This window comes from Callospermophilus lateralis, chromosome 13 (genome assembly GCF_048772815.1).
Source record: "Callospermophilus lateralis isolate mCalLat2 chromosome 13, mCalLat2.hap1, whole genome shotgun sequence".
NCBI lineage: Eukaryota > Metazoa > Chordata > Mammalia > Rodentia > Sciuridae > Callospermophilus > Callospermophilus lateralis.
In genome coordinates this window covers 52,813,657-52,826,991 of record NC_135317.1, presented here as the reverse complement: position 1 = coordinate 52,826,991, position 13,335 = coordinate 52,813,657, and the positions used below count along the sequence as shown (strand labels likewise).

The 13,335-nt window shown below is 39.7% G+C and overlaps 1 protein-coding gene across 1 annotated transcript in view; it reads right to left on the bottom strand.

Moving 5' to 3' along the window:
* Nucleotides 1-3,383, bottom strand: part of Exo1 (exonuclease 1) — a 29,845-nt gene extending 26,462 nt beyond the window's left edge. The window contains exons 1-2 of the mRNA XM_076831923.1: nucleotides 3,310-3,383; nucleotides 2,245-2,418 (exon numbers count right to left, since the gene is read on the bottom strand). Of these exons, the coding sequence (XP_076688038.1) occupies nucleotides 2,245-2,405 (161 nt within the window). The 5' untranslated portion in view covers nucleotides 2,406-2,418; nucleotides 3,310-3,383. The remainder of the gene's footprint in view (nucleotides 1-2,244; nucleotides 2,419-3,309) is intronic.
* Between the last annotated feature and the right edge of the window lie 9,952 nt (nucleotides 3,384-13,335).

The following is a 13,335-nucleotide window of genomic DNA, read 5'->3' as shown; positions in this document are numbered from 1 at the left end:
TGTTGTAGATCAATGATAATCGACCTACATTGGTAGAGAACAATGATTGGCACCTGCTGATTAAAATATTAAGCAAAAATTAGGAGAAAGCAAATACAAAATGATAATTAACTTTAAAGAACACTTTTTTTTGATTGTTTGTTTTTTGTTACCAAAGGTTGAATTCAGTGTCTCTCCCAGCCCTATTTTTTGCATTTTTATTTACAGACAGGGTCTCCCTGAGTTGCTTTAGGGCCTCACTGTTGCTGAGGCTGGCACTGAACTTTCGATCCTCCTGCTTCAGCCTCCCGAGCTGCTGGGATTATAGGCATGAGCCACTGCATCTGGTCACTTTTTTTTTTCTTTTTACTAAACAGAATACAAGCCATCCTGTTTTTAAATATTTCACACACATCTTTCCAAGTTAGTGCACGCTGATCTACCTCAACCTTTATAATAATGATAAAGGTTTATTTCAGGCTTATCCCAATTTTCTGAAGTGGTAATCTTTTTGACTAATACCTCTCTCCATTCAAAGGTGGAAAAGAAAGATCAATTATACCAAATGTGACATTTTTTTTTTTCCTGGTACTGGAGACAGAACCCAGGAGTGCTCTATCACTAAGCTACAACTCTATCCCTTTTTATTTTGAGATTGGGTCTCATTAAGTTGTGGAGGCCAGCTTTGAACTTGCAATCCTCCTGCCTTATCTTCCCAACTTGATGAGATTACAGGTATGTTCCACTATGCCCAGTTCTAAATGTGACTTCTTAGTTGCTAGGGGAAAATTAAAACACACAGTGTGTACTGTGTTGAAAATCCAAAAACTTTTTCCTTCAATTAATATTCACCAAGTACCAACTACAGGGCAGGTTCTGTGGATTTCATCTTTCATCTTTATTAATAAAAGATATTGCCTGTATTTTCAACACCTCTTCTAATTAGTAATCAAAACTTACAAAAAACTAGATATAAAGCTTTTTTTCCTCATGAAGAAAGATTCAAAGAAACATTGAAAGTAGTAATAAAAAACTTGTAGATATTCACTATTGTAATAGTTTAAATTCAGGGTAAAAATAGAATTGCTTTCAAAAAATTATCTTGGGGCCAAGTACAGTGATTCATTCCTGTAATCCCAGAAACTCAGGAGGCTGAGGCAGAGCATTCCAAGTTTAAGGCCAGCCTTAGCTGAGTTCAGCGAAGCCCTAAGCAAGTCAGTGAGACCCTATCTTAAAATAAAATATAAAAAGGGGTAGGATGTAGCTCAGTGATAAAGCAGCCCTTGGATTCAATCCCTAGTATAAAAAAAAAGGTTATCTTGGAGCTGAGGGTGCATGGTCAGTGGTTAGAGTACATGTCTAGCATGCATAATGCCCTTATGTTTAATCCCCAGCATGAAAAAGGTCATTTTAGCAATTAGAGTGGTAGAAGTACGTTGGCTTATTCAGATCCCTCAGACACTGTTGTTAGGGGTTACTGTTGGTTGCATTAACCTGACAGGCCTGAAAGTCCCAAACACTCATCATTCAACAATGATTATCTCCCCCACCTTTCTTCAATGGAAACTAACAGGATTAACATAATTTACCTACTATACTTAATTGCTTAATTAATTAGTATTAAGATCCATGAGTTTTTCCTCCAGGAGATAAATTATATACTTAAAAGAAAGGGGGAAAAAAAAAAAAAAAAGAGCCCTCATAATATTGGCCAAATCCCTGTGAAAAATCTCTATCCAAAAATTATACTTATTTGATTTTCTAATATTTCTATTTAAAAAATAGAGGGCATTAGTAATTGAACCTGCCTCAAATGAGATCACAGAACTGGGACTGGATGTGTACATGGTCCCCAATTTTTGGCCATAAGTGAAATAAAAAGGAAGTCAGAATATTCTGTCCCTTTGCCTTGTTTTGCTGCCAGAGATTAGCAGTGTGTTGTCTGTACTCTTTAAGAGTACAGAGTCTGAACAGCATGGATTTTTAAAACATTGTTAAAAAGTTTGTCTTAGGTAAAGAATAAAGGAGACAATCTCTTATCTGTCAATTGGTGTCCTGATACTCTCTGGCTTATTACAAAGAACTTAAACTTGGTCTATGTCACAGAAAGAAGTCATCCCTGGTTTTGCAGTATTTTCAAACACACACTCTTGTTTCTTAATAACTACTACTACTGAATAAAAATCCATTCCTGGAAGGAATGGGTGTAAGCTCTCTAAGTCTGATTCCAAATTCTCAAAGAATTAATATAAGGTCCAAACTTACCTATCAGTAGGTTCCCCTTTAGCTAGCTTTTCAGCACAAGCAATAGCTCCTTTGTGAAGCCAACAATAGGTATCCACAGCCACTACCTGCCCTTTATATTTCCTCACATTGATGGGTTCAGAAGCTTCTTTGATAAATTGTAGCAGTCCTTGTATTCCCATAGTGCCAAATTAACTACATGATATAAAAGGAAAAAGAGCAATATTTAAAGCAAAATACTTACCAAAAATCTTCTGAAAAATGAAGAAAAGGAGCTTGCAATTGAACACAGAATTTGTTATTATTTAGCCAATAACTGGCCTGTTCCCTGTCAAATTCCATAGGTTAGAATTTACCTTAATCAACAATACTACCTCTAATGCCACTTGATAGTTGCTTAATATTTATTCTTTCCAAAGTGCTTTTATATTAAGAATCATAACTTGTGTTCCAAGATACTAACAGTCCTAAGCACACAGAATGTACTCAAAAATGGATAAACCTCTGCTTTTATCAAAAAAGGCATTTTTAAAAATCTACAAAATATGCATGCTGTGGTTTTATATTGCCTCCACAGAAGGCATTAAAAGGCCAACATGCAAAGTCACATAAGAGCAGAAACAGTTTGTAGGAAGGTAGGGATTTCAAAAAATAAAATACATAAATAATCAAACAGAATTACAGAAAGAGATCTGTACTTTTTTAGGACTAAAATTTACTACCACCAAACATTCTGATAATAAGCAGTGGTGATGCCTAGGGACAAGTCGTTAGACTATTAAAAAAGTTACTCCCCAAAGAAATCTAAAACTATGCTTGCTGTACAAATATAGCTCTAATGACAAATGATTTAACTTCCCATTCCCTCTCATGAGGTTATACTTCACTAAGACCTACATGGAAATTCCAGAGCTGCCACTGTCCTTTCCAAAGCAACTACTCCCTCTCATTCCAACTCCACAGGATAAAGACAAGATAGCAATGGGCACCAAGCATTTGCTTGATATTTCTTAAGACAAGTGTCTACTATGAAACATCAAGTTTGGAAGGAAGAAAAGAAAGTACAGGATCAGAAGTCATCCTTACCCTCTTGCCACCCTGTTAGAGCTGATTCTCTAGTCCAGCAGTTTTCAAATTTCAGATGTAGGCAGATTTTCAACTCCACTCCAGTGACTGACTCACTACTTTTGGAGTGTGATAGGATAGCCTGAATTTAAACCCAGGTGATCTGGATGCAGGCGGTCAAGTCAGTTTCTGACCATTAGTCTCCTACCTCTCAGAAATGTCTCTAACACGAGTTGTTGCTCATGCTGAGGAAATTGGAGATGACATACATTTCTTGAAACAGGTAAGTTTCTTCTAAGCCAGGTAAATACCCTCCAGTAAACATTTCCTCTTTGACACAGTAAGAATGCGTGCCATATGGCGCGTATCAACTCATAGAGATCACCGGTGGCACACGAGAAACAGCAGAAACGACTTCACTACTTCATCCTTTTCTCTCCGGGATGTGCAGTCGTGGACGCAAGCCCATTCCACATACCGCGGTTTTTTTGGCCTGTACATTAAGGAAAAAAAAAAAAGAAATTACTTGTCCAATTAGAAATGGGAACAGTGCATGTAAACCTGGACTGCCGGCCCCTGCTGAGAACGTGAGACGTGGTACAACCCTGGCGCCTGTTCCCCGGGACCCGCCTGCAGGGAGCGCGGGCTCTCCCGGCATCCACCAAAAGCATTCCTCCCCTGGCTTCCCTGGGTCTAAGGGTTTTGCAACATAGGCGGAAAGACCGCTCCAGACGCTTGCCACAACCCACCTCCAGCCCCAAATCTTGAATCCAGAGCAGGACCGGCGTGACGTGTAGATCGAGCCCCGCGGGGACCATCAGCCTCCGCACAGCCAGCTCCCCTAACTTTCGGAGAAAGGCTCTCCACGCTCCCCCAGTGGGCAGTAGAGCCAGATGGCTTCTCCGAAGCCCGCCTGCTAGGCCCCTCGCTTACTTGGGCTAGGGTCGCAGAACACCGGCAGCCCAGCTCCGGTCGCAAGTTGAGAGCCGGCCCTTTCAATTTGCGCGGGATCGCTGCAGCCCCACCCAGCGGACGTGACCTCAGCGCACATCCTGCGACGCGCCTCCGCCTCCCGCGGCCTCCCGGTCATCCGGGTCCTCAGACGGGAGCTCTGCAGGCCTCTGTGGGGCTGGCAACTCCTTGGCCAGGGCTGCTGCTGCCTTCTCTGACCTTGTGCTCCTTCTTAGAGGCATGAGCTAAGCTGACGCTGAAGGCTGAAGGAGAATGGCGCCTTGGAAATTGGAAGTTTCTCCCTCGCTGGGGCTGCTGGGAGTTGTAGTTCTCCCGCCATCTTTGGCGTTAGTTTCCAGAGGATGAAACCCTGGGAGCCTCGGGTGTTTGTGTTGAGGTTCTTAAAACAAGAAAAAAGAACTCCGTTGAAATTAGTCCCTTGGTTTCACACGCTTGCTCACCCCCAGTTCCTTAATTCTTTCTTGAACTTATGTACAAATTGAAATTAACTTCAGTTTATGCCTGACTCTGTATTGCTGTAGTATTATTGATTAAAATCTGTTCTTACCACTTTACCTAGAGTTCAGCTTCGAAGACATAAATTGGGGAGAACTTTAGCGTTATAATCAAACAATAAAGTGGTCCTTATGGTGTATAGGCTTTTATAAGGGTATTTGAACTTCTTGTGGCCACTTGGGGCTAGATTTCAGCTACTCCTAACACCTGAGAACTTATTACTGTTCTCTTTTCTTTGGGGTGTGTGTGTGTGTGTGTGTGTGTGTGTGTTGTTGGGGATCAAACTGTTAGAGCTAGGGCCTTCTGGAAAACTGAAGCAGTGCAAAGATACTGACACCTCTTTTCAACTGCAAGTATTGCAATCAAGTCAGATTTCAGACATGTTGCCTAGAGTAACAGAAATGAGTTTATTGAAGGGATAGGAAAGGGGAAAAGGTCCTCTCAGGAGAGAGAATAGATCCTCTCAGGAGGACAGTGTACCTCTCCTGCACTCCAATTTTATTGAGGATCCCAGAGAAATGTCCAGAGAGTCCTGCCCTGGTCCACCTCTTGACTTAGAGCAGACTGACATTAAACTCAATTCTCCAGGCTATAATAACCCTAGGTCACTTTGGTCCATGCTGACTGGTTTTAATCATAAAGAGATTCTTAAGCATGCATTCTTACGGATTTTATGGTCAGAAGGAATTACCCTTATCTCCACCAAGTTTCAGGATCTGGTCACAAGTCTCCCCATTCAGGGTAACTTGGGCTCCTCTTATCAACATTTTTTGGGGGTCTGCATTTCTCCTGCAGATAACAGGAATTTTGCTGAGGAATGTGACAGCCTGTCCACCTAGGCGAGGCAGAGCTTCAGACAAATTGCTTCCTGGAAAAGAAAGGATATGGGGGTGTGAAGATGGCCTTAGGCCTGAGCCTAAGCAACTCCATTTTAAAAACTCCAGTTTGAAATCTGCAGTCTCACTAGGCGCACCCATAGAGCCCTCCAGTATGGCCTCAAACAAGTTACTTTCCCTCACCTTAATAAACAGAGTGAAGCCCCTGGCAGGCTATCCTTGCCTGATAAGAGGGAAAGGAGAGAAGATCAAGGTGGAGACCACCAGACCAGATGATTCTGACCCCAGGTAAATGATGTCACTGAAAAATCCTGGTGGTAGCTGATAAGAATTGAAAAGGGAGTCAAAAGCCCCAAAATTTTATATAAATAATAGAGCAAATGAACGGGGATTCAGCCAGCAGAAACAAGGATGTAGAGCCTAATGAGGACCTGACATGCTGTCACTTGTCATCTCTTTCCTGATCCTCCGAATGAGCCTCACCACTCTAAAACTCTACCGCCTCGTCTGGACCTTGGTGAGAACTGCAACTTCTCCCTACAACCTTCTCCTCAACAGGTTGTCCACTCCACACCAGGAAAAGCCTGCCTTGGTTCCGGACCTAATCACCATGGTCTGAGTGAGTGTGCATCTGCTGGACATAAAACCTAAGGCTTAAGACTTTTGAACTTAGCATGCAGAGGGAATATCTGTCATTACCCTATCATGATTAAGTGTGTTTTGCAGTGCTTAGAATTAATCTAGAATTGTTTTCTATGAATTGATTATGTGTATTGCAGTGCCTAGCATTAAGGATTGTTGTTTTCTTGATTAAGAACCTATAGAGTGAAACTGTATTGAGTCATTTGAGTGAATAAAACATTGAAAGGGGCAGAAGCGTGTGGACATTCTTTATTTCTCCCCTCGACTGCATACATCACAATTTTGCCCCCACGAGACAGGGAGTCAGCTTAGTTGGCCCATTTTATAGAATTATTCTTTTGTAAGGATAGCCTTAGGCCTTAGACTAAGCAAGTCCATTTTAAAACTCCAGTTTGAAACCTGCAGTCTCACCAGGGACACCTATGGAGTATTTCATTTCGCCCTCAGGCACAAACAAGTCACTTCTCCCCACCCTGACAAACTCAAAATGAAGTCTCTGGCCTGTTGCCCACATCCTGATAAGCAGGAGAAGCAAGAAAATCAGGGTGGGGACCACCAGACCAGATGCTTTAACCCCAGGACGAATGACGTCACTGAGAAATTCGGTAGCTGCTGATAGGGATTAAAGGGATGGTCAGAAGCCCCAAAATTTCCTATAAATGATGGAGCAAATGAACCAACATTCAGTCAGCTGACACTGGTGCACATCAGCCTGAGAGCCTGATGAGCGCCTGTACTGACATCCCAACTCTTCTCATCTGTCTGATCCTCTGTGTTGTTCTCACAGCTCTCAAACTCTACAGCAGCCTCTTGACTCTGAGACAAGGCCTTCTCCCTCTGACCACCTTCTCCCTATGACTGCCTCCTCAGCCAGCTGTCAGCTCCACCCCAGGAGAAGCCTGCCTTGGTTCCTGATCTGATCACCATGGTCTGAGTGAGTGTGCATCTGCTGGACTTGGAACCTAAGTCTTGAGACTTTTGATCTGACATGAGCTGAGCATGCAGAGGAAATGTCTTTCATGAGCCTGTCATGATTAAGTGTGTTTACAGTGCTTAAAATTAATCTAGAATTTTTTTACTATGAATTTTTATGTCTATTGCAGTAACTAGAATTAATGATTATCATTTTCTTGATTAAGAACCTATCGACTGATAGACCAATGGTATAGAATAGAAGCCACAGAGACTAACCCATAAAATCACAATTATCTTATATTAGACAAGGTGCCAAAAACATGCATTGGAGAAAAGATAGCCTCTTCAACAAATGGTGCTGGGAAAATTGGAAATCCATATGCAACAAAATCAAATTAAACCCCTATCTCTCACCATGCACAAAACTCAACTCAAAATGGATCAAGGACCTAGGAATAAAACCAGAGACCCTGCATCTAATAGAAGAAAAAGTAGACCCTAATCTCCATCATGTAGGATTAGGCTTCAACTTCCTTAATAAGACTCCTATAGTGCAAGAATTAAAATCAAGAATCAATAAATGGGATGGACTGAAACTAAAAAGTTTCTTCTCAGCAAAAGAAACAATCTGTGAGGTGAACAGACAGCCTACATCTTGGGAGCAAATTTTTACCCCTCACACATCAGATAGAGCACTAATCTCTAGGGTATATAAAAAAAACTCAAAAAGCTAAGCACCGAAAAAACAAATAACCAGTCAACAAATGGGCCAAGGACCTGAACAGACACTTCCAAAAAGATGACATACAGTCAGTCAACAAATATATGAAAAAATGTTCATCATCACTAGCAATTAGAGAAATGCAAATCAAAACTAAGATATCATCTCACTCCAGTCAGAATGGCAGCTATTATGAAGACAAACAACAATAAGTGTTGGCAAGGATACAGGGGGAAAAAGGTATACTCATACACTGCTGGTGGGGATGTAAATTGGTGCAGCCAATATGGAAAGCAGTGAGAAGATTTCTTGGAATTTGGGAATGGAACCACCATTTGACCAGCTGTCCCCCTCCTCGGTCTATACCCAAAGGACTTAAAAAGAGCAGACTACAGGGACACAGCCACATCAATGTTTATACCAGCAAAATTCACAATAGCTAAACTGTGGAACCAACTTAAATACCCTTAAATAGATGAATGGATAAAAGAAAATGTGTCATATATACACAATGGAATATTACTCAGCAATAAAACAAAATAAAATCTTGCCATTTGCAGGTAAATGGATGGAGTTAGAGAAGATGCTAAGTAATGCTAAGTGAAGTTAGCCAATCTCAAGAAAACCAAATGCTGAATGTTTTCTCTGATATAAGGAGGGTGATTCATAGTGGGGTAGGGAGGGGGAGCATTGGAGGAATAGATGAACTCTATACAGGGCAGAAGGGTGGGAAGGAAAGGAAGTGGGCATGGGGTTAGAAATGATGGTGGAATGTGATGGACATTATTATCCAAAGTACATGTATGAACACATGAATTGGTGTGAATATACTTTATATACAACCAGAGGTATGAAAAATTGTGCTGTATATGTGTAATAAGAATTGTAATGCATTCTGCTGTCATATAAATAAAAAATTAATTAAAAAAAGAACCTATAGAGTGAAAATTTATTGATTGATTTGAGTGAATAAAGCATTGAAAAGGGAAGAAGCATATGGATATTCTTTATTTATTTATTTATTTTAGTTTTCGGTGGACACAGCGTGTTTATTTTTTTATTTTTATGTGGTGCTGAGGATCGAACTCAGCGCCCCGCACATGCCAGGTGAGCGCGTTACCGCGTGAGTCACATCCCCAGCCCCTGGATATTCTTTATTTCTCCCCCTCAACTGCGTAAGTTGCATTTTTGCACATCGCCACATCTCTTAACATCATGTTCCCAACATCACATTTGTCTGTCCCTTAACAAAACCCAGGACCTTAACCATGTCTCAAATGTCTCACCACCTCCATACTGCAATAATGAGGACCAAGCTTTCAACACATGAAACTTTAGGGGATATAATCAAACCACATCTAAACCAGAGTACCTGGTGTTTGTCAGTAGTGTTAATTTTATTTTAAAAATCTAAATTTGTGTACTAACGAATGTCCTAGGTATGCCACCATAATTTTGAGTTTTGGGTTTAGCTCCTACTTTAAATTATCTATCTGGTTGTATGAATAGATGTCCTGATTTTTAATTTGGAAAATATTGACTCCATTGTTATAAAACAGTATTTTCTATAATGTGAAACAGCATGTGATTTGGGACTCTGGGTGACTGTTTGAGGCTTTGGATAACATCCTTCAGTTGTTGCTAGAATCAGAGCTGAACAGTATTTGCCCCCACATGTACACTGATACACACCAGATACTTTCCAAGAAATATGTGGGAGTATATTCTTTTTGGTCAGATGTATGAGTAGTTAGCAGTATGGGAAAGCTTTTTCTCAAGGCTGATTTACCTCCAAACCTGAAAGACTTGGAATTAGGGATTCAAGTGCTGACCAGCTCGGCATCCTTTAATCATTTTGGACAAGATTGCTTTATTTTGTTCTTCTGTTAAACTCAATATAAGTGTTTTTTTTTTTTTTTTTTTTTAAGGATTCTTAGGTTGGGCATGGTGGCACATACCTGTAATCCCAGCAGGTCTGGTGGCTGAGGCTGGAAGATTTCAAGTTCAAAGCCACCTTCAGAACTTAGTGAGGCCCTAAGCAACTCAGCAAAACCCTGTATCTAAATAAAGTATATATTTTATTTTATTTTTTTATTAATTTTTATTGTTGGTTGTTCAAAACATTATGTAGTTCTTGATATATCATATTTCACACTTTGATTCAAGTGGGATATGAACTCCCATTTTTACCCCGTATACAGATTGCAGAGTCACATCAGTTACACATCCATTGATTTACATATTGCCATACTAATGTCTGTTGTATTCTGCTGCCTTTCCTATTCTCTACTATCCCCCCTCCCCCCTTCCCTCTTCTCTCTCTACCCCCTCTACTGTAATTCATTTCTCCCCCTTATATTTTTTTCCCTTTCCCATCACTTCCTCTTGTATGTAATTTTGTATAACAATGAGGGTCTCCTTCCATTTCCATGCAATTTCCCTTCTTTCTCCATTTCCCTCCCACCTCTCATCCCTGTTTAATGTTAATCTTCTTCTCATGCTCTTCATCCCTACTCTGTTCTTAGTTACTCTCCTTATATCAAAGAAGACATTTGGCATTTGTTTTTAAGGGATTGGCTAGCTTCACTTAGCATAATCTGCTCTAATGCCATCCATTTCCCTGCAAATTCTATGATTTTGTCATTTTTTAATGCAGAGTAATACTCCATTGTGTATAAATGCCACATTTTTTTTTATCCATTCGTCTATTGAAGGACATCTAGGTTGGTTCCACAGTCTTGCTATTGTGAATTGTGCTGCTATGAACATGGATGTAGCAGTGTCCCTGTAGTATGCTCTTTTTAGGTCTTTAGGGAATAGACTGAGAAGGGGAATAGCTGGGTCAAATGGTGGTTCCATTCCCTGCTTTCCAAATTGGACGTACCAATTTGCAGTCCCACCAGCAATGTACAAGTAAACCCTTTTCCCCCACATCCTCGCCAGCACTTGTTGTTGTTTGACTTCCTAATGGCTGCCAATCTGACTGGAGTGAGATGGTATCTTAGGGTGGTTTTGATTTGCATTTCTCTGACTGCTAGAGATGGTGAGCATTTTTCCATGTGCTTGTTGATTGATTGTATGTCCTCCTCTGAGAAATGTCTGTTCAGGTCCTTGGCCCATTCGTTGATTGGGTTATTTGTTATCTTATTGGCTAATTTTTTGAGTTCTTTGTGTATTCTGGATATTAGGGCTCTGTCTGAGGTGTGAGGAGTAAAGATTTGTTCCCAGGATGTAGGCTCCCTATTTACCTCTCTTGTTGTTTCTTTTGCTGAGAAAAAACTTTTTAGTTTGAGTAAGTCCCATTTGTTGATTCTAGTTATTAACTCTTGTGTTATGGGTGTCCTATTGAGGAATTTGGAGCCCGACCCCACAGTATGTAGACCGTAGCCAACTTTTTCTTCTATCAGATGCCGTGTCTCTGATTTGATATCAAGTTCCTTGATCCACTTTGAGTTAACTTTTGTGCATGGCGAGAGAAAGGGATTCAGTTTCATTTGTTGCATATGGATTTCCAGTTTTCCCAGCACCATTTGTTGAAGATGCTATCCTTCCTCCATTGCATGCTTTTAGCCCCTTTATCAAATATAAGATAGTTGTAGTTTTGTGGATTGGTTTCTGTGTCCTCTATTCTGTACCATTGGTCCACCTGCCTGTTTTGGTACCAGTACCATGCTGTTTTTGTTACTATTGCTCTGTAGTATAGTTTGAAGTATGGTATCGCTATACCACCTGATTCACACTTCCTGCTTAGCATTGTTTTTGCTATTCTGGGTCTTTTATTTTTCCATATGAATTTCATGATTACTTTCTCTATTTCTACAAGAAATGTCGTTGGGATTTTGATTGGCATTGCATTAAACCTATAGAGAACTTTTGGTAATATTGCCATTTTGATGATGTTAGTTCTGCCTATCCATGAACAGGGTATAGTTTTCCATCTTCTAAGATCTTCTTCTATTTCTCTCTTTAGGGTTCTGTAGTTTTCATTGTATAAGTCTTTCACCTCTTTTGTTAGGTTGATTCCCAAGTATTTTATTTTTTTTTTGAGGATATTGTGAATGGAGTGGTTGTCCTCATTTCCATTTCAGAGGATTTGTCACTGATATACAGGAATGCCTTTGATTTATGCGTGTTGATTTTATATCCTGCCACTTTGCTGAATTCATTTATTAGCTCTAATAGTTTCTTTGTAGACCCTTTTGAATCTGCTAGGTATAGAATCATGTCATCTGCAAATAGTGATAATTTGAGTTCTTCTTTTCCTATTTTTATGCCTTTAATTTCTTTCATCTGTCTAATTGCTCTGGCCAGTGATTCAAGAACTATGTTGAACAGAAGTGGTGAGAGAGGGCATCCCTGTCTTGTTCCAGATTTTAGAGGGAATACCTTCAGTTTTTCTCCATTCAGAATGATGCCAGCCTGAGGCTTAGCATAGATTGCTTTTACAATATTGAGGTATGTTCCTGTTATCCCTAGTTTTTCTAGAGTTTTGAACATAAAGGGATGCTGTACTTTGTCGAATGCTTTTTCCGCATATATCGAGATGATCATATGGTTCTTATTTTTAAGCCTATTGATGTGGTGAATAACATTTATTGATTTCCGTATATTGAACCAGCCTTGCATCCCAGGGATAAATCCTACCTGATCATGGTGCACAATTTTTTTGATATGTTTTTGTATCCAATTTGCCAGAATTTTATTGAGGATTTTTGCATCTAGGTTCATTAGAGATATTGGTCTGTAGTTTTCTTTCTTTGAAGTGTCTTTGCCTGGTTTAGGAATCAGGGTGATGTTATCCTCGTAGAATGAATTTGGAAGTTCTCCCTCTTTTTCTATTTCCTGAAATAGCTTCAAAAGTATTGGTATTAGTTCCTCTTTAAAGGTTTTGTAAAACTCTGTTGTATACCCATCCGGTCCTGGGCTTTTCTTAGTTGGTAGTCTTTTGATGGTTTCTTCTATTTCCTCAATTGATATTGGTCTGTTTAGGTTGTCAATATCCTCCTGACTCAATCTGGGCAGATCATATGACTTAAGAAATTTATCGATGCCTTCACTATCTTCTATTTTATTGGAGTATAAGGATTCAAAATAATTTCTGATTATCTTCTGTATTTCTGAAGTGTCTGTTGTGATATTGCCCTTTTCACCCGTATGCTAGTAATTTGAGTTCTCTCTCTTCTTCTCTTTGTTAGCATGGCTAAGGGTCTGTCGATTTTATTTATTTTATCAAAGAACCAACTTTTAGTTTTGTCAATTTTTTCAATTGTTTCTTTTGTTTCGATTTCATTAATTTCAGCTCTGATTTTAATTATTTCTTGTCTTCTACTTTTTGCTATTGTTTTGCTCTTCTTTTTCTAGGATTTTGAGATGAAGTATTAGATCATTTATTTGTTGTTTTTTTCTTTTTTTAAGGAATGAACTCCAAGCAATAAATTTTCCTCTTAGAACTGCTTTCATTGTGTC